Source organism: Streptopelia decaocto, assembly GCF_964273445.1.
Source record: "Streptopelia decaocto genome assembly, chromosome: 1".
NCBI classification, from domain to species: domain Eukaryota; kingdom Metazoa; phylum Chordata; class Aves; order Columbiformes; family Columbidae; genus Streptopelia; species Streptopelia decaocto.
Genome location: NC_138663.1, coordinates 42,414,375 through 42,435,914, shown reverse-complemented (window position 1 = coordinate 42,435,914; position 21,540 = coordinate 42,414,375). Strand labels below are relative to the sequence as shown.

The following is a 21,540-nucleotide window of genomic DNA, read 5'->3' as shown; positions in this document are numbered from 1 at the left end:
CAGCATATACGCAAATATATATATATATGTATATTTCAGCCCTAAACCCCCGTAGACTTCACAAAATTATGTAATGAGAACCTCAGTATAGCTAACGTATAAGTGCATCATCAAGTTAGTTGTGTTATTCCCTCTTCACTTTCTCCACATCTTCAAACACTATTCTTTTTTAGGCAGTTTTAGGAAGAGTTGCCTGAGCAAGCGTATTTTCCTGCATGTCCATTACATTGCTTCTGCTGTCTCCTCCTGTCACTCACACACGTGTATGTGTACACATGCCTTTCTCTGCCAGGAGCCAGCAAAAGTGAGATGCTAGAGTCACTGCTGCTCCCCCTCAGCCCATCCCTTCCCTGCCTTTTTCTCCACTTCCTGAAATCACGAGCGAGGATATCCAACTCCGATGTCACTGTAAAGTGCAATGGTCAGGAATGCAGGAGAATGGGAGGAGCGAGAATATGGAAAAGAGATAAAAAGGGAGGGGTGAGAAAGAGGAGGAGGAAGAGGGGAAACCAAAGAGGTGGCACTTGTCACCAGTGCTGCACTACTCAGAACTCCAGTATCCCACAAACTAACGACAACTCAGGAGAGTAGCCATCGGGATTGATCCCACCCCGCCCTCCCATGCTCCACATACACCCCCAGTCCCTCCCCGCGCTCTTCCCTTCTCACTCAAACGTCAGACTCAATACTGGAGAGTTTCTCATAAACATGCCCGTTGCTGGAGCCATTGAAAGCCCTGGGGTTTTTGTTGTTAGGCACACAGGGGTTGGACTGGTTCCCTATACAGATGTCCTTCTGGAAACGGGCTGGCACAGCCCCATGAAGGGCTGAGACCACCGGCTTGTTGGTGGTGACGATGGCTCGGAAGTCTGGCCTGGCTTTGGGCCCTCCTGCCACCACAGGCTGCCTGAAGAAATAAGATTTGCTGCCATGGAGCAAGCATTGGTCATCCCCAAAAGTGGGGATGAAAGGGTTTTGGGTGACCCGGTCGGGGTAGAGCGACTTGCTAAGCATGTAGCCCCCGCTGCTGCCGGGGTTGTTGTGGTGGTGGTAGCTGGTGGCGGGCACTGAGGACTTGTTGTTGGCAAAGGTGGTCTCACTGGCTGGCATCTCAAACATGTGGGCATAGGGGCTCCCCTCTAAAAAGCGGCCCTTGTCCTTGAGGCTGACGCTGCGGGGGGCCAGGGCCGAGTCATCCTTCTGCAGGTCCACAAAGGTGTCATAGGAGTGCTGCCGGCGGAGCTTGTTGCGGTTCTTCTTCTGCACCTTGGAGGCAGAATTGGAAGGGCTCTGAGGATATTTGGAGGAGGAGGTGGCACTGGTGGCCACGGGCACAGGAGCAGGCGGCTGGTCCAGCTCTTGGAGCGAATTGTCCTCACTGATGTCATACAGGTTACCTGCTTTCTTGCAAGCCTCGCAGCGGATACAGGCCTGGCGGGTGGAGTTCTGCCCCACCACCGATGGCGTGTAGTTGTGAAGCTTAGAAGGGCAACTACGGCAGAAATTAGCCCCGGGCCGATCCTCCCAGTCTAGGTTGGTCAGGTTCTTCTCCCACGGTGCTGGGACTCCGCTCACTACACCATGCTTGTGCTCGTTGCCTCCGCCAAACTCGCCCGAGCCGTGTTTGTGGTGGGCCCTGTTGGTGCAGGATCCACTCCCTCCTCCTCCTGCATCACGCTTAAACTCATCTCCCCTCTCTTTGTAGATATCTGTCAGGTCCACGTGTTCCCAGTGTGGTGAGTTCTCCTTGGCCCGAAATTGGTCCAGGTAGAAGTCCCGTAGCCCTTCCTTGTCCCTGAAGTAGCGCTTGTGGTCAGGTGAGCGTGGCGGGCGCCGGCGGTAAGCCAGCTCTATCTCATCGAACTCCCGTCGGGACTTGGCAGAGGCCGGGCGCTTCTTCAGGCTGTCCTTGTACTGCTGCTTCCGCCGCTTGGCTGCGTTGCCCTCAATGTTGCCATAGGTGACTGTGTGAGTGGAAATGTCAGAGACATCTGAGCGGATCAGGTCATCGTGGGCTCCGCTGCCCCCGTAGCGGTCACTCTTGAAGGAGAACTTGCCATAAATGTCACCCAGCTGGCTGTGCTTGGCAGGAGGTAACCCCAGGTCTAAGGGCTTCTTCCCGATGGACCGCGACTGGGCGTTGAAGGGTGGGTTGTCACAGTCATAGAGCCCATCGATGGAGCTGGTGCTGCCAATGCTGTGGGGGCGGTGGTGGTGGTGGTAGTGGTCCTGATATACATTGCTGTCCTTCAGCTGGAGGTTGCCAAAGGTCCTTTCCACCTCACTAATATAGTCACTAAAGAGGTTCTCCTCACAGGGGGGGTTGTTGTAGGACTTGCAGTCTGAGTGGGTGAAACTGCGGCGATGCTCGGAAATATCATAGACCGACGACTCGCGGCGGATGAAGTCCAGGGCACTCTGTGGTGAGCCATTGACTCCTGACAGGTTGGCCATGTTCTTGGCTGTCCGAAGCAGGCGGAGAATGTTGGAATGGGTGTTGTTCATAGTCGCCGTGGGCGAGTTCATTGCTGACTGGCGTTCCTCGATGGCCACACCATGGATGCAGCTGTAGATACCCTGAAATGAGGGAAAGAAGGAAGGTGAGTGGTCCTGCAAAGAATACATGAAAGGGGACCTGGACTGGGAAGCACCTTGTGCAGCAAGAGCATGTCCCTGTAGGGCAGCAAGGCCTGTCAGCCTTCTGTCGTGAAGCACAATCAAATCAATTCAGACCTGCTCTACCAACCCTTGTTGTTTTGCCCCTCTTTCGCTCCCCTCACATTTTTTCCTTCCCCTCTATTCCTCTTCCTCTGGTTTGCAGGATGCAGGAATACCTGCTTGCATCTGTAAGAGTTACTCAAATCTAGTAGGTGTAACATGGAATGGCAAATGGGCAAAATAATATCCTTGGGAGCAAAATCATCAAGACAAATGACTCTGTGTGGATGAGGGGAAGAAAGCCTGTTTCGGCCCTTGAAATTCATCTGGACATCAGTGAATCAATGAGACAGAAGCTATCTTAAAAAGGGAACAGCTTCATTTGTCATAAACTTAGCTACATTAATCTTCAGTACAGATTAGAAAAGGAAACAGAGAAAGAGCAGGACTGCCGAATAGGTATTTAGGTCTTTTGCATCTGGTTGAGTGAGGTACAATAGAATTTTTAATTGCATTCTGTTAAATTTAACAGTGATAAAAGGCTCCAAATTGACACCTTGAAAGAAAAAGTCCTCTATTCAACCTCAAATCAGGCAGCAGAAGTGCCTGATTCCTCCATGTTCCCCACTAGCTCTTTTTATCCATGGCATAGACTGTTTTCAAGGGCTACCCCTAGGAGCACAAGGAAAGGGGCTCATTTGTTCCCTGGCCTGCCAAATGGCACCTGCTGATGAGTGTCAATTGTGAAATGGACACGATCACACCATGTTACCATGGTTTCTCAGCAGCTAGCAGATGATTAACACTTTTCAGAATTTTCAGCAACCTGTCCCATGTCTAACAGATAACCCCAGAATAAAATAATCTGTACTTAGCTAAGGATGACCAAACACAGTCCCCCTCCTGAGCTCCAGACTGGACCAGGTTGGAAGCTAACAATATAGAAGAGAGGCTGTGCTTCTATATTGGAAAGACTTTGTCATTTCTCCTCAACTATATGTTATGTGGCAATTATATACTCCTTGCACAAAGTTAATTCTGTTATATCGGACACTGAGGTCAAAAGTGCCAAGGTTTGACCTCACTTCAGAATGGATCAGGAGAAGGGACCAGTGGCTTGAAAGAAGAAAAAAAAAGCTCCAAATGGGACACTGCTAGCTAAACTAATAGCAGAAAAATGACTCAGAAATGACTAGAATCTGCTTTAAATGTAAATATTTTGCCCTAAGGCAGATTTGCACAAGGCAGTTGCTAAGTTCATGTGGTCATCCTCTCTGGAAGAATTCCTGTGTGTTTTAGGGCATGGCTTTTGTTTAGAGACTTCTGACTGTCCATGATAGCACATTTCTGGTCAAGATAAGGTCAGCTGAACAGCTGTAATACAGAGGACAATGAAAAAACTCCTGAATTTCTGATTATGTTGTCCACCATTACTTATTGTCCCCAAATTTTGCCTCCTCTCGACTCACTTTGGAGGACCAGACAGTTACCATTACCTTTTCTCTATACTGCATTTTCATTTCCATGTGAAATTTCCATTTCTGTGACCATAATCCAGCAGAGACCAGAGATGTCACATAAAAACATTAGATGCTCTTGCAACACTAACGATGAAAAGATGCCATCCTTTACCCTGCAGACCACCACTCTATGCCACCTGTGTTAGTCTTTGTGAATTTCCTCCCCTCCAATATCTAAGACTGTCTGAATAAATCCTTTATTCCTCCCTGCTAGCTAATGACACTCACCCTGCTGATGGAGAAGACCACACCAGGCTTGCCAGAGCAGACGCCCATGAAGCAGTGGCGGAATTGCCAGTAGAAGAGATGCTCACAGATGAAGGTGATGAGACTGAGGGCCATGGCTGCTCCCAACATGTAGAAGACACCTGCCATGTTATCTATATCCAACTGGCTGCTCATAACCTCGTTCTTCTCATTGTGACAAATGCCAGTGAGCCACAGTGCTTCCAGCTCCTCCATCTCACCTAGAAAGACAGAAAGGGTAAAGAAACAGGTTAGATAGGCCTGAAATGGCTAAAGAGCTCAAGCTGAGCCAGGCTGAAAGCAATAAGCTGATCTAAGGTCATTTCCAGTGGCCATGCTCTTTTTGCACATCTATTATGTCCACGAAATATCCTGACAGTCCTTCTGAAAGGGGTAGGTGCAATTTGTCACGGGGAAGGCAACAGGATTTTTCCACAGCCAGATATTAGACACAAAAAGCTGTACCACAGAACACAGCTATCACACTTGCCAAATATTTACAGTGAGATCCTGAAAAAATTGTCCACCAGATGACTGAAGACCTGGCCTCACAAACTTCCACTTTCATATTAGGTCAATGAAGGGAAAAATCCGTGACTGATACTGGTAGACAAAAACGAGTCACTTCTAAATAAAAACATTGTACGTTTCCAGCTCAAAAATCAAAATGTTGATTTTTTTTTAAAAATCAAAATGTCTGACTTTGAATTTGTTTCCATCTCTTTCCACAGCTCAGTCAAAGTAGGTGCAATATTCCCAAAAATATTTATGCATTTTTACCTGTTTTTCTTCCCTTCAATTTTGTCCAAATTCAATACTTCCAAGCCCTTTGACCAATCAAAAGAATTACTAATTTGTATCACCTAGGAACAAATGTTCTGTAGTCTAATTTCATACCCCACTTAATCCCTTTATGCTATTTTCAGGAGAGGAGAGAGAGAAACATTCTCACACAGACCAAGACATCCAGAAACAAATCAGCTTTTCAGGTTGGCAATTCTTTTCACACTGTTAAGAAAGTTAGTTCTTCACATTTTCAACCTCCAGTCCAGTGACAGGGAAAAAATAATCCATATATTTATGTGGCACCATAGCACAGGCTTTAAAGCTTTATGGAGAACTTAGGTCTTTTCTTGAAATAATACATATTTTGCTGTATAGGAGATAGAATACCCTATCCATCAGGTGGTCAATTTTCTGCTGAAGTATATCAGAGCTATGTTCTTTCCATATTTATTATACCATATGTTATGTTCAGAATTCAGAAAAAAATACTTATAAATAAAATAACCTGTGAATGCTATTTATTCAAAAAAAGGACATAGCAAGATGTAATATGGAAGGGAAAGGGAAAGCCAGGAAAATATTTTCTAAGAAGGAGCTCCTTATCCCATGAATATTTTTTTTAATAATAACAATTTCTATGTAAAGGTTGAGATGGACTAGGTAACTATACTGTTCTGATTAAAAAGTCACTTCAAAATATGCTTCTGAGTCTCAATTCCTTCTTTGTTTTTTTTTTGTTTGTTTGGTTGGTTGGTTGGTTTGGTTTGGGGTTTTTTTGAGGTCTTGGAAAAACTGAGTTAACTCTTTCATCCAGAAATATTTATGTTTTAATTTTGCAAACTCTGCATGGCTTGATCCTGTCTAGAACTATAAAGCATGGGATGACCACAAACTGTCCAGTATATTTAGTAGATTGGGTCATGACAAATCCTCAAGGATAGTGAAAAGTTCACAACAGAAATCTTGTTTTTAAAAGACAGCCTTTGCACAAGATATCTTTCAAACACACATCTGAGCTGGTTCTATGAAACCTTTACTGTCTTGAAAGATGGCAGATGATTAACACTTTTGACATCACTTTTGAGGATACTGCTACCCTACATCAGCAACATAAAACAAGTGACATCCTCATATTTTTGGTGTAATACCTCTAACAAACTCTCGTTAACAATGTTCTGTTCTCAACTCCAGTCTGTAGCACCAGAGCTAGGAACTTCTATTTCTTACATGCAAAACATGGTATTTCTTAGGAAAACTCCAGCTCCTCTTTTATCTTGTCACTTACCATCTCCAAAAAGCTGTAGAATGGCAAGATCAACCTGTCGCTTCCAGCCTGAGTCTTTTTGGATGGCAATGCCATAGCCAGTGGAGGCAAACACTTTCCCACTCCCAATCGTCACCAGCTTGCAGCCTTCATCTCTGCCAGCCATGTAGTTTAGCACTGCTGCATCATAAATGAAAGCATCCAACTTCCTGCACAGGTGCAAGAAATAAGAGAGGTATAGTACAGAAAAGACAGAGTCTGGATGAGTTCAAAGGTGTTCTCAGGTAAATAAGGCAGAAATGAACCTCTTTGAGACAGACTACAATAGGTTGCATCTTCACCTTCATCAGAGTTAACTAAAATCTGAACCTAGAACTTGTCCACATGTGAAGGTAGGTTATAAATGAGGACTGTCTATTCCTTTCTGACTCTTCGATAATCATAATTTCTGATCTGAAAGAAAATTTGAAATACAAACACTGTAAGATGAAGATGAATGAGGAAGAAGTAAAGGGGATCTATAGTCCTAAGAATAGCTTATATTTCTGTACTTCCTTTCATCTCAAAGGAACCTAAAGTCCTTTATAAAATGTATCAATATTAGATAGCAAAGTAGGGGTTAGAGTAAGGAAAATGTTATCTCCCATTCAAACTGCTGGCATGACTTAGTTGAGCAAAATGTGATTTTTTCAGATTAAATGTAGTCAGAACATCATGTTTAACTCCCCAGTTACTGTGGAAAGCACTACTAATGTCAAGTGTCCACGACAAAAGCTTTATGGTTTACCATGATGAGTAGCTCTGTGGTGAAGTGTGCTCAGCTGAAAACCACAAGAAAAATTCTGTTTCAACACAGAGAAATCCCCATTATGGGCTGGGATGGGTAGACAGCACAGCAGACTGACAAGAGCCTTCCTCTCGCTGCAAAAAATGATTTGGTGTGGGGGGCAGTCTCAGAGGACTACATCTTCCATGTAACCAAAGACAGACGGTGAATAAATCCTCCCACTAGATCTGAAATGAAGCACTTTCCAATAAAAGACCAAAGACCTTCCACCTTGCACATTCTCACACCCACACTGTCTTCTCAATACACCTCCTGCACATATATTTCCAGTATGGTGATTATCTCAGTTCAAATGCATATGGGTGGGGAAGTCTGTCCAAGAGTGGATATGAAGCCAGGATGACATCTACCGCAAGTGATGAACTCTAGTTCATCCATATATTTCCAGGACAGAGAATATTTATTTCCTGGATGATGACTATCCTGGCAAATGTACCTTCCCAGGATGGCATCCAACAACAGTACAGTCATATATAATGGGCTGAGTGTCTCTGAATCTGGCAAACAGGTTTAGGAATATTCAGTCAATCTAGTAAATAAATTGGCTGAACATCTTCATTTGTGCTTTGGCATGATCTTTCTCATAAGGCTGCAACACAAGTGTAAGGAAGAATGTTATTTTGTCACTGGGGCTGGGCTCTGACAATCAAAATGGTCAGGTCTGGGAGGAGGTCTTTAATTACAAAGGACAAAGGCTTACAAAATGGCATTTTAGGTTAGATCTTTTACAGATTCACTGCTGTTAAAATAGGATGAGCTGTTCAAACATATTTTTGCTAATGAATTTTCCCACATTTCCAAAATTAGCCAAGGAAATGCTCTCATTTTATATACTTCCTTATTATTCAAACAACATTTTGTTCAGCCCTTGATATTAAAATATTCCAGAGAGAAGGGCTACTTCCAAACTATTTGCTTCAAGCACACCTTTCATTACACTATATTAGTTAGTGATACACTGGGGTGGGATTAGTCTGACAAGGATTGTTTCAGCTTCCTGATTAACGTAATCTTTTATAAACAGAAGGAGAGAAAACAAAGGAATTTCCAGTTGACAGTATAAATGCTCTGAAAAAATCTTTGTCCACAGAGGTGTGTGAGCTTTTCCTGTGTATGCATAAGGACGCATCAGCATGAAACATCTTGATGAAGCAGCGTCTTTGGGACTCATACACACAAGGCTTATATACACAGGGATACAGAAGATCTTCTTATTTTTTTGAAATAGTCTTATAAACACAGCAAAACCAGAAACTCTTATATAAATTTCAATAGAAAAACATGGCTAAGAGAACCACAGAATTATTCTCCTGTGCTTTATGTGGTCTTGTTATACTTTTAACCACTGAGGCTCATTTTCCAAACCCCACACAATTTTTTTCCAGACAAGAATGCAAAGAAGTCAGGTTTCTGTGGTGCGTAAGCATGGAAGAAGGAAGCCTCACCCAGTCTTCAGCGAGAACAGTGCATCATCCACCCCCCTCTGATTGAACTTCACCATGTAGCTGTGCATTTCAGGGTAGTTGTTGCGAATGTTCCTTTCTGTGCTGCCATTGGGAACCGTCCCGAAGCGGAAAGGGGGTGAGAAGTCATTAGGTTTCTGGAACTGGGGAGACAGAAAAAGAACATTTCTCACAATCTTTCAGCAAGAACCAGTCATCTGGATGGGAGAACACACTCTTCTCAGAAGGTAGTTCTGATTTTATTTTACCATCATGTAGAAAACATTACTGAGGTGATATTTCACTGTTTTCAAACAAGAAGTGAATCTGAGCAACCCAATCGTTTTGTCCACTCTGTATTAAGTGCATAAAATAGCCAGTGATCAAAGATTAAAAGGAGGTTAGATAAAAGGAAAAAGGAAAGGGAAAAGGCAAAAGTGGCTTTGGAACACAGTCAGGGAAAGATTTTCAATAAAATCTGTGTTCATTTTATCCACAAAGTGTAATTTAGCTTCTAAGGAGTATATTTTTGAGCTCTGTGGATGCCTTTGCACTTCCTGATTCTGACTGAAGTAGAAAAACAATTAATAAGGAGAGATGCCTCTCAGAACACCACACACCCACTTCACCAAACGAATGATCAGCTTTCAAACTTTTGGGCAAATGTCCCAAATGAAATGCTATTAGTGGCTGGAAGTCACTAGTAACATTTGATGCCCAGAACAGAGCTGGCAGAATACTCCAAACCTCTTGCTGCTCTCAAGAAATACATTCATTATAACATTCCACTATGGCTGCAAGGCTGTGAGATTTTGTATGCCACTTGCTTAACTCAAGTCATAATCAATGGTCTCTGGGGTTTTATGAGCAGTAGAATTTAGACTGTCAATTATCAAGACAGCTTAAAACCCCTAGGAGCAGCAGACAAGAAGGAACACAGAATTGTAAGCCAGGAACTATATAAGCAGTAAAGAAAAGACACAATGGTAGGTTACATGGAGGGGAGCCACCTCCACTCTTGATAAACCAAGGAGTAGCTTGCCTGGTGCTAATTCTCAACTCTTAACTGTGACTGTGTGTATATACCTGAGAAGCACACTAAGAACATGCTAATGGTCAGACCAAACCCATTTAACAGCATTAGTTCACCTGGTACACGAATACATGCAGGCATGTATTGCCACCTCCTATAGCAGCAATGTGGCTGCAGTCTATTGTTATAGCTTAAAAAACATGCAGATAAGCATTGTTCTTGTGTTCTACTCACAACCAGTTTGGAACCTGATGAACTCAGCTGAGGATGCCAAAGCCACTAAAGCAGTGTATCTCAATCACAGCATCTCAGCAATAAGGCTGACCAGCAGCTGTGTCTGTGGGTAGGTGAACACACCATTCACGTCACCTGTTTTCTATGTACCAGTCAACCCCTCTATCTGTGCAAGGAATCATCTCTACAGTTTGGGGGGTGAAATGGGCTGGCTTGTATGTGCACACATAAGTGTGTGAGAGAGAACACATGTCCTACTGCTTTAAGCCAATAGAAAACATCAGGACTGTTCTTTGAACCACAGGTTGGCACATCACCAAAAAAAAAAAAAAAAAGAGGTTTCACATAGCATAAAACAGGCAGTAAGGTGGCTCTTAGAACCTAGTCACACTCCCTAGGGATAAAGACAAACTCAGAGCTATCAAAACCTGTAATGAAAATAAACTTTGATGGGAGAAAAATCACTGCAGCATGCTAAAATTATTCTTTTTTTACCAAGTTGATTACAGCAGCAGCTTAGGGGGCCCACCACAAGAAGGGCATTGCTATATGAGACACAAAGGCACACAGTCTCCCCCCTGACATGCTAAAATAGGAGTTTGCAAAGTGGGCAACTTGCTTCCCCAGAGGCTGCAGAACCCAGTCTTGAGGGCAGATGGGGCACACCCCATCCCCACAAAGCCTTCCAACAGGGTAAAGTCAGCAGGGCAAGCAGGAGACAGGCCCAGTCATCAATGGTGTGACCTCAGCTTTAGCACGTCCTTTAGAGAGGCAGCAGCTATGACAGCCTCTCTCTGGGCCCAAAGAGTGTTAAGAGAAAAAGAAGCCCCATCCAATGTCCATTTTATACCTCCACCCTCCATTCCCAGTGATAGAATCTCTAGTTTTGTCTGCTTCATTCACTGCATCTATGAACTGGAGTAAGAAGTATAATAGAATCAGGCAGGGCTGTGATAAGAAAAATGATCCCACCTCTGAACTATCTTTTGTCCCTGCTGTGTTCGAGAGCCCATCTTAGCAGTCAGAGGTAAAAGGCTCTGTATTTAATCTTTAACCTCCTGGACAATCAATCAATAAATTAAAACATCCCTCTTCAAGAAATTACTGTTTTCAGCAGTTGGAAAAGCATGCTTCTAGAGAAGGAAGCCAGGCTGATGGCTTCTGCAAGACCACATACTGCACATTAACTCATCATCCCTTACCCCCTGCTCATTCCTCAGTCAGAACAGACCTGCAAATGCAAATTATTCACCACACACCCACATGCACACACTCTTCAACCATAGCCTACTGAATGACAAGACAGGAAACAGTCTGAAAGCGTTCATATGAGACCCACACCAGAGATCTTTAACTTGATTAGCTAAGAGGAATACACATCCCCAGCCACCTGGTTTGGTGTTAGCAAAGCTGAAAGCAATTGATGCCCAGCTGGCTTGACAGCCCTTGGAGCCAGAGAGAAGTGGCTAACTTCTTCACATGTGAGAAGTAATGGTGGTATATGCATGCAACTTTCTAGCAGGAGAAGGCAGCTGAAAAATCCCCATGTTTGTTGCTACGCAATGGGTCAGTACAGCTCAGTCCAGGGATGGAGGAATCTCCAAAGAGCTCTTCAGAATCAAAACCTGCTACATCTTTCTGAGCTCACTTCTGCCTCAAGCAGCTCATACAGAAGGAACAAGAAGACATACAAGCCTCCCCAGAAAATATGTAAGACAGATGGGGAAGGAGTATGTCCTCTCCTGGCAACATGGTGGAGGAACATGTGTGGAGAAACTGGAGAAGATCCATAGGAGGAGTATTAATTGACACTGTTTTCGAAGAGTTCAGTAAGGAAAGACACTTGTCTTCTGCCAAGGGCTGGAAGAGTGAGCCTGGGTCAGAAGTGTGAGCCCCAGGGAAGCAGGGCACTTTGGCAGGCTGGTCTAGAAGGGGCCTGAGAGACATGAGACAGAAGCTGAGGCACAATGCAGGGGCCACTACATGGAGGCAGCCTGTGCAGAGGTAATTACAATGCCTCAGTAAATATCGACAAAGGAATTAACCACAGATATTGACAGAAAGGATCAGAACTTAGATTAATGAGAGAATTTGCCCATCATTTCATGTAAATGTTTTTCCTGCTAGAGCCCTAAGTCACAACTACTCTGCCTTAGGCATCTGCAAACACGAGCCCTGTAAGGCTCTGGCAAAAAAATATCAGGGGAGGGGAAGATAAGCAACTGCACCTGTTGCTGAGCAAACCCAGCTGCAGGGAGTCACAGGGAGCAGCAAACAGGGCAGTACAAGGTCTGCACTGGTAGGTCCCCCACCTGACACTTCAGTGCAGCAGCAACCCTGTCCTACTGCCCAGCTTTGCCTTCCTCAAGAGGTGACTGCTTGAGAGGGAACCTACAGGGCTTGGCTGCAGCCCTGCATCCAAAGAGCCCCAGGCAGATGTGCATCTCACCTGCAGGCTCCCACTCACCCACCATGGGGCCTCAGTCATGAGATGTTCCCCTTGTATCCAAGGTGATGGATGTGACACACTGTCACCCATGAGAGAAATCCCTTATGGAGCTGGTTTCACATCAAACGTGGGGGGCAGGTGGATGCTAGAGATTGGGGTAGGAAGCAGACACCAAATCTGCCTGAAGGGCTGGGGTAGCTTGGGGACACGAGACATCTGTGTTGAGAGCCCAGCAGCTGCCCGCCTCTTCAACCCCTCACTCCACAGATTGAAATCAAGAAGCATTAGGTCTAAATCAGACCATGGCTTTGGTAAAGTAACCTCTCAGAGTCATAGAGCAGAAACCTTCCTGCTCTGGAGAGTGATAAACACACAGACTGGGGGCTATTAGCACATTCAGAGTAGAGAGCCCCTTCCCCGCTCCCCTCCGCAACTCGCCATGAGAGCTGTTGGCAGCAGCAGTGAGAGCGGGTTTAAGTGACTTGTCTGGCAGAGTTGTTTCATTAGCAATTTGGAGCCATGCCGTGCAGAAAGCAGCATTGTTCTCAGATGTTCGAATATCAATCTGCATAATGAAACAGGTGATAGGAGCTTTTCCCATTCAGGCAGCCACGATTGGAGGGGATTCAGGAACGGGAGGAATGGGTTATGTCTAATTGGCCACAATTAATTTGATGAGAAATTTTTTTTCAATATATTGTCTATCACCAAATGGTTCCTACAGAAAAGCACATCTGCACTTATTTGTCTGTTTGATGTAGGCCCTGTTTACACTGTAAAGCGTTTGCCAATAGCATTGAAAGCAGTTTCTCAAACTCAGCAAGCTCTCAAAACAAAAAGGCTCTTTTTTATCAGTCTGTCTACTTTTACAGTGCTTAAAAAAGAAATAATCCCCTGCTGGACAACATAATGAGCTAGCAAAACTCAGTGTGAGTGTGTGTATGTACATGTGTAGTGCCTTACCCTTACACAGCTTCTCTGGGAGGGCTTCTTTCACTTTGTATGGCCCCACAGCTCTGACCAATGAAGATAAAGTCCCCAGGTTCAGCTCCTCTGTTAGTTGCAAGTTCAAAAGAGCTTGAGCCCATGTTAGATACTCCAGGTTCAGTTCATTTGCCCGAGTGTTAAGGACCAAGATGAGATGCCCCAGGGAATTTCATCCTGGAAGCAGGTCTCTCATAGTCCCTGTGTCAGATTTGTCAGGCACCTGGGGGTATTTTGGATAATCTGGTACACCTGTATTGTCTCTAGATATCTACATTTGCACAGCTGAATCTAGCCACTTGACTATTTGACCCTCAGGAGTGCTTCTCCCACCAAAAGTAGAGGGAGCCAGGTGCTGTGGGTAGCAGACAGCTCAAAGTGCCCACCACTCTCTTGAACTTGCCCATCAGGGCATCAGGCACAACCTTTTGTGCAGGTACCTACAAGCTGCACTCTGCTTTCTCTTTTGGCAGCTGTACAACCAGCAGATATCTGTTGTGGCACAGGCCAAATATCTCAGAAAAGATGGCATTTATTAGTGAGCTGCAATGTAAAATTTAGTGACATCAGGCTAGACAAGCAAAGTCCATGCTTGAGTTCATAATTTTAGCACAACTTCTCTGCATTGCCCAAATACGGGGACAGACTTTTTAGCAGGCCCTTTTGCAATAGGACAGGGGTAATGGTTTTAAATTAAAAGAGGAGAGACTCAGGCTGGACATGAGGAAGAAATCTTTTATAATGAGGGTGGTGAAACACTGGCACAGGTCGCCCAGAGAGGTGGTAGATGCCACATCCCTGGAAACATTCCAGGCCAGGCTGGATGGGGCTCTGAGCAACCTCATCTAGTTGAAGATGTCCCTGCTCATTGCAGGGGGTTGGACTAGATGACCTTTGAAGGTCCCTTCCAACCCAAACTATTCTATGATTCTATGATCCTCAATTATCCCCTCTTGCTCTGGTTCAGCTGTGTGTCACTGCAGTCAGCTTGCACCTATCTTCATTGTCTGAGAATCCAATCTGGCTCTTTGCATGGGAGCTTCATCCAGAACTTGTTAAAAATTAAAGAGTGGGTCAGTGGTTTTCCAGTCTAATACTGAGGTAGCTCTATGTCTACACTTAAGTCTTGATCTATCACAGTAACATGTCTTGCCCTAGTTGTTTTGCTTCTATATCCTCTGTTTCAGCCAGGAAATAAACTCCTTCACAGTTAATGGGTAAGTGTCAAAGAGAGGAGGCTTGTCCCTTTCATACCCCCAAAATATGACATTTCTCTCCCCCAGCTGCACCATGATCAATGCCACAGAATCATAAATCTGAATCTGGCCATGAGAAGATGCGTGCTCTGCTTCGTTCTCTCCAGTGGGTCTCTCCTAGACATCACCATTCCTGACAACTCTTCATTCAGCCTGCTGAGGAAGATGGTTGGTGCTGGAGATTCCCCCATTCCCTGGACAATCTACACCAGGGCTTTACTATTGGAAAGTTCTTCCAAATAGCTGAACTAAAGCCTTCCTGCTGCAGTCCAACTACAGTATTTTCTGTTAACTTCACCATGGACAGACAGAGCAGAATTGTCTCTTCTCTGAAAGTGCATTTTATGTTTTTGAAGACCCTTGAGCTCTTTCTTCTCCATATTCTCGCACTGGGGCTAAAGAGGCCTGGTTTCCTCAGTCTTTCTTTGCAAGACGCATTATCTAGACCTGCAGCCATTCCTACTGCTGTCCTTTGGCTGTATTCAGCAGGTCTTTCATTGACTTGCCTTTGGTTGGTGGACATGCTCTCCACTTTCACCGTACCAAGAATAGTCTGATTAGGACCTCGAGATGCTGAGAGAACACTACACTAAAAAGGCTCACAGCAAGACAATAAAAGCATTGCTAGTGAGAGTTAATGCTCATTATTACTCTCCTCAGTGTTTCTCTATGTTATATCCTATTCCCTCTGTCTTTTAGTTTTGTCATCTGCAGCTTGTAAGTTCTTTAAAGCTGTAACTCTGTCCTGATCTGCATTCAGGTGGTGACCAGTTTGTTTCTGGAATGTCAATCATCACTGCCAGCAGCAACTTCAGGGCTTCTATTGTATTCTTTTCTTTATCCAGCTTGATCGTGCACATAGGGACATCCACACAACTGTGCTCCATCGCCTGTCCTGTCAGAGAAAGTGCTTTACAGATTCCCAGGGTGGAGCCTACTCGATTGGTATGTTGGTGCGGGGCACTTTTACATTGCTACAATAGCATCCTAGCTAGGAGTGTGCCAGCCCAACAGTGTAGGCAGAAAATCATAATGCAAACCTAAATCATAGCACTGGGACAATAATCTGTGAGGAGAGCAGACTAAAGAGACTGTGCAGCTCTTTCCTCTATTACTCATTGATCTCTTGTAGAGCTTCATTCCTAAAGCATCTCTCCCCTCTGCACAGTCACCTAGTTTTGACATTATGTACATTTTTTACTCCAAGGTGGAACTCTCAGCTATTTCTAAGTGACTGCAAGTTTTCAGATCCTCCTTTTACCCTAGCTCTGATTTCCTCACTTCTTCTGCATTCCCTCACAATATCACCCTCCACCTCTTCAGCAGCAGCTGGGTCTTCTCACGGATTAGCGTCCAGTCACCACATCAACTCTTCCTGATTGTTTGGCCCAGTCACAGAAATCAGCCCTAAGATTGCAGTGGCACAACTCCAGTTTCTTGCCTTCACCAGTCAAACAATATGTGCCTTGATTTATTTAAAAAAAAAAAAAAAAAAAAAAGTTTAAAAAGCAATGAACAGCATCAAATCCAATATAATGCAGTTTTGGGAGGGCATAAAAATACCTTGTGCTTCCTCAGCCTTTGACTTTGTGGTTTATCTTATTATTCAGTACCTGGTGATGTTTCAGATTTTCTGCTCTTGTTTTGCATTGTGCTTTCACCCATGAATTCCTCTAGATAAGTATGAGAAAGGAGTTATCAGTGCAGCTGATTGCAGCAAAGTTGGCAAAGAATTAGATTAAAGTCATTTTTAAAGGAAGATGTAGGGTGGGTCAGACCCACAAACAAGAAGAAAAATATCTATGAATGTCTGGTGGTGAAACAGGGACACGTGTGGGTCAGGGAAGGGAACAGAGAAACCTAGGGACAATGCAGAGGTGGCGGGGGTGGGGGCGGGGGGTGGCAGGTGAAAGCAAAAGAAAGGAGTTCAAATATAGCAACTTTAAAAATAGTTGCCCTTGTAAAATAACTGAGATGAAAGCGGAGATCCAATTGGTGAAAGAAGCCGCCATCACATGCAGTTATTGCCAGAGCAATGCACACAGTAGGATTGTGCAACCTCTTTGCAAGCTGCAAAGAGCAGAAGATGGCAAACCTCAGGCAGTGCAGCATCGCCCCAAACAGGTGATATTTCAGGGGTCTCACGTCTTCCTTAGCCAGGCCTACATGGGCTTGCTGGGACCACACTGTTTTTCTGCTGACCCAGGTGTTAGAGATGCACCAGGTCTGTGGGGCCACTCCAGGATCAGACCATCACATGTGGATGGAGTCCATCCACCAACAACAAAACATTTCTTCTGGGTCTGACAAGTGTCTGAGCATTATGCAGACTCTGTTCAGCTTCTCCATTCAAAAGGTAACACTAAGGCTTTAAAACGTCCTCAGGACACATTCGGCAAGTTATCAGCTTCTAGTCATTCACGCTGTTACGTGTCCCTCAAGTTTGAACAGACAACAAAACTGTAGTGGAATCACTGAACTTCACCTGTCAGAGATGAAAGCTCCTTGCACAGCCCTAGTATTAACAGATGTGGTATCAGATGAGCAGAGTCATATCTGTTGCAATTAAGTGGGTTATAGGTTCCTAGCTAAAGTACACTTAACTTCTGCTTGCATGCATGTAGAGGATGTAGATCATCTGCTTATGCCAGTATCAAATTATGCCATGTATTCCATCCTTGGAAGTCAGCTTCCTTTGAAGTTAAATACAATTGGGCAAAAGGCACCTGCTGAATAATCCCAGGCAAGCACAAAACAGAAAATAGTGAGGCAGAAAGATGCCAGTTAGTACACTTATGTTAATATAATTAGAAGTGTAAATGTTCATTCAGAGGGAGAAAATTAACTGATGAAAAGGACCTTGAGAGGAGAGGTGGCAGCTAAGTACTGAGGAGTTTGAAATCTGCTTTGTTTGCATATGAGACAGCTAGTTAACAAATTATGAAACACAGAGGAATTCAGAGGATGTAGTTTGGTGGGGGAGCGTTTCCATTTTCAGTGAAAAAGGCATGTCAGAGCACTAATAGTAGCCGGCCTGCTTCAGCACCTTGTGTGGGGACAGTAGGGTGAAACCCTGCACAAGTCTGGCAAACCTCCCGAAGACTTCACTGGGGATAGAATTTTCACTCAAATAACTAGAAAAGCCTAGTCATCACATTGCACAATTTCTTAAGCACCTCTGTAGCCAGGGAGTCAAACCAAAAAGCAGGGCACTCGTGGTAGGGCAGCTGAAGGGATCTCAGCAGCATCCCAGAGGTGGGAGATAACACCTTCCCTTAGCCTTCTGCAGAAAGCTGCCTCCCATCTGCAACGGGATGACAGAAGAGGAATGAAAGCCACATCTCTCCCTCGTGAGTCCTGGGGCACTGAAGCAGGTACACCTGAAGCAAGCAAGCCTGCTGGGCCACTAAGACTGAGAGGGAGTTTGACCTTGAATAGCCAAAGGCCTGAGAGAAGCAGGCCTCCTTTCCACCAGGTGAAGTAAAACGCCTGGGAAGATACAGCCTGCCAAATATTTATCAAGTATATGTATGTACATAAAACTTCAAATGTCACAGTCAAAAGGGCAGGGGGGAACTGTTGTATGTTTTTTTTAATCCTGTAGATCTCATTCTTCCATCCTCTCCCCACCAGCAATTCAGCCCTGATCATTCAGATGAAGGAGGCCAGCTCTCATTTCTCAGGCTGCCAAATCCTGGCGGCAGGGCCATTGTCTTTTATTCGACTGCAGAGTGCCAAGTACATTTATGGCACCGTATAAATAATAAATAAAAATATTCATTGCTTCCCTCTCCGCTGACTTATACTGATGCGAGAAGCAGGACAATCCTTTGCTCTCCCCCTCCTTCCTCCTTTACGTAACTCTCCAAAGACGTTTTAGTTTTCCAGACTGCCAAACAATTAGCACAGAAGCGACCAAATGTTCCCAAAGCCTCCAAAGGGTGTGCTCCAAGCAACGGTGTAAAGGAATACGAAAAGGAAGACTGAGTGGTGCCCAAGATCTGGGAAAGGCCAGGATGGTGCGGTGGGGGGGAGCACAGAAGTTGCAAGCTAAGGACCATGCCACAGGTCCATAGCTGGCACCCCTCTTCCAGCAACACCCATCCATGCCACTGGCAAAGCCCAGGGCATTGTATTTCTCCCTTTCCAGCAAGGATGAATTAAGCCTACAGTCTGAGTATCCCCTCTTTTTGTATCTTACCTGCTTACGTTCCCAACTAACCTGCATTTTAATTGGCACTAATCCAAAAGAGTCCCATTACAAGTTTTTACTGCCATTAAATCCTCCAACAGGAAAGAGAAAATCCTGAGAGACTGAGTCAAGGCTAAAGTATATCGCAGCCTCCTCACCACTCTGCACTAGGCAGCTCTGAGCTTAAAAAAAGAGGGAGAATGACAAAGAAAGTAGGACTAAGGTGGGGGGAGAAAAGTGTGCTTGAAAACCCACTGACTTTAAACATTTATAGCTTTAAAGCTACTGAATCGCTTTTTAGCACACAGGCACAGAGATTTGTTCCAAGGATCTCAGAATGCATAAAAATTGTGCCAATCTGAAGAGTGAAGAATGAGTAAATCTATGATAAATGCACCCATCTACAACTGTAAAAAAATTATCTGAGATCGTATTTATGTGCACAATAAATGTAAGTCACCAATTAGAAAGATATATTACTAACATGATACTCCATAGCTATTTTTATAGCTATTTATTAATATGAAGACTTTAGCATAATATGCAATTACACAGATATATACTGCACTATGTTGTATTTGTAAATTGTTCATACTATAGTAACTGATGATTTACAAAGAGATGCAGAGAAATCATCAGATTTCAAGGCATAAAATTTCTGACTATCAAAGCTCTGAGTTCTCTACACTTCATTATGAACCAATGTTTGTAAGCAGTAGTTGGTACCACTAATGTTATGTATAAAGGTCATATTTAAGCAAAAGACTGAACACAGTTCAACTTATTTGCAGGAAGACGTGCCCCTAGAGAATTTCTGTGTAAAGAAAATCAGCTCTACCCCACAATGTAAAGTTTAGGGTTTTGGGAACTTCCCTTTTGTGTGTGTGTGTGTGTCAAGGTGTATCAGACTCTATGCATTTTAAAAAATATTCTGTTTTATCACAAGAGGACAGAGTCAGAAGTGGCATGGTCTTACTTCTGTTTAGCTAACTCATATCTCCACAAAGGTCTCCTGACAATAATCATACTGCTGTTGAAAAGACTGCATATTTTTTGCTTCTGGACATCGCCATATAAAATTTCCTTCGTATCATGCAGAAATGTGTGAAAGTGCCACAAATGTCTGTCTGTTGGTAGTCAATGTGCAATCCTGTGGAAGATTTACACTGCATCCAAGCCATCCAGTTAGACAATCTTGCCCTTACAGACCTTACAAGGTACAAGACTGACCCCCAATTTTGGTCCCCTTGGAAAATTTCTAGCTGATAGATACACTCGCTCTGCATTTTTCCTAGACTTCTCCAGAGCAAGTATTTGTTGTACAAAAGCTGCAAGCTCAGAAAAGCATTTAACTTCAATCATGTGAATAATAGCCCATTGACTTTAATGTCGCCACTCATGAGCACAAAGTTAAGCACATGCTTAAGTGTTCTGCATATCTGGGATCCTTGTATAATTTAGATTTAATGTGACACAGAGTACAATGTGGGAAATAATTCATTTTTCAGTTTCATGGCCAAGCATCTATTACTGCAGATATACAGCAGATACTTTTTTTGTGGGTTTTTCAGTGAGACTTTTGCTTTGTACCAACTTGAAATGTTTCTTTCACCTCAGGATAACGTCTGTTGTTTTGTCTTCCAATTATCTCCTTCTGTCCCTTTCCTCTGTTACAGAAAAAAAATCTTTATTTTCCTTTTTTTTTTTTTAATGTAGGTCAATTTTATGAGTAGTTCCTTTAGAAAATTAAAAGTGAAAAATATGTGTCAGAAATATCAAACAAAGTATTTTATTTCAACTATACTAAAATGAGTTACTTCGGCAAATATCAGAATTTCCTTCTGCCTTCTTGTGCTCTCCCTAAATTTTTTTTTTAAGTAAAAACGTTGACCAGTTTCAACTCAAAAATTTAATTTTTTTGAAAAAAAGCATATCTATCAAAAAAAGTAGATGACCTATGCTGCATAGAAAAGGCCTTTTGTCTCTACATTTCATTAACATCTTAAAAAAGCAAATAAGTCAAATACGTGTGAAATTTCATCAATCTATATTAATTTGCAGGCATGCAGAAATCCATTTCTCTCCTTTTTATGTCAATTACAAAATTACCGTTTTGATACTTTATTAGCTTCTTTGGCATTTCCAACTAATTCATAGGCATGGATACTATTTTTTTTTATTATTAACCTTCTGCATTCTAAATTATTTTATTTAAATGCCCTGCTGGCTGTCCACATTTGCTTTTATTCTATTACTACTGTATATGAATGGAAATTACGTATAGCTATTAGATTACTTCACACATTAGTTCATTTTATATAATCTTCCCTGTATTTATTGCCTTCGTTAGACTGAAATACCGCAGGCACTTGTTTCTCTAATGTGTCTGAAGCTCTCCCCTTATTGGAAATTGGGTTATATCTCCTGATTACAGTCAGATGCAATCCAGACTCAGGAGCCGACTGCAGTATTCTGCGACAGGCCATCATTACCAGCAGGGTTTTTGCAGGGGGTCGTGGCCACAGCATCCCCCAACGTGGACCCTGGAGGGATGCAGCCCGGCGGTGCACACAGGGATGCTCTGGCTGGGCTTGCCAGCACTGCCGCTGAGGGGCAGAGCTCCAGGGCC

General features: G+C 43.7%; 1 protein-coding gene across 1 annotated transcript in view; it reads right to left on the bottom strand.

Moving 5' to 3' along the window:
* Positions 1-669: 669 nt before the first annotated feature.
* Positions 670-21,540, bottom strand: part of GRIN2B (glutamate ionotropic receptor NMDA type subunit 2B) — a gene marked incomplete at both ends in the record, with an annotated part of 168,464 nt that continues 147,593 nt past the window's right edge. The window contains 4 exons of the mRNA XM_082070538.1: positions 670-2,577; positions 4,407-4,645; positions 6,496-6,683; positions 8,767-8,927. Coding sequence (XP_081926664.1) covers positions 670-2,577; positions 4,407-4,645; positions 6,496-6,683; positions 8,767-8,927 — 2,496 coding nt within the window. The remainder of the gene's footprint in view (positions 2,578-4,406; positions 4,646-6,495; positions 6,684-8,766; positions 8,928-21,540) is intronic.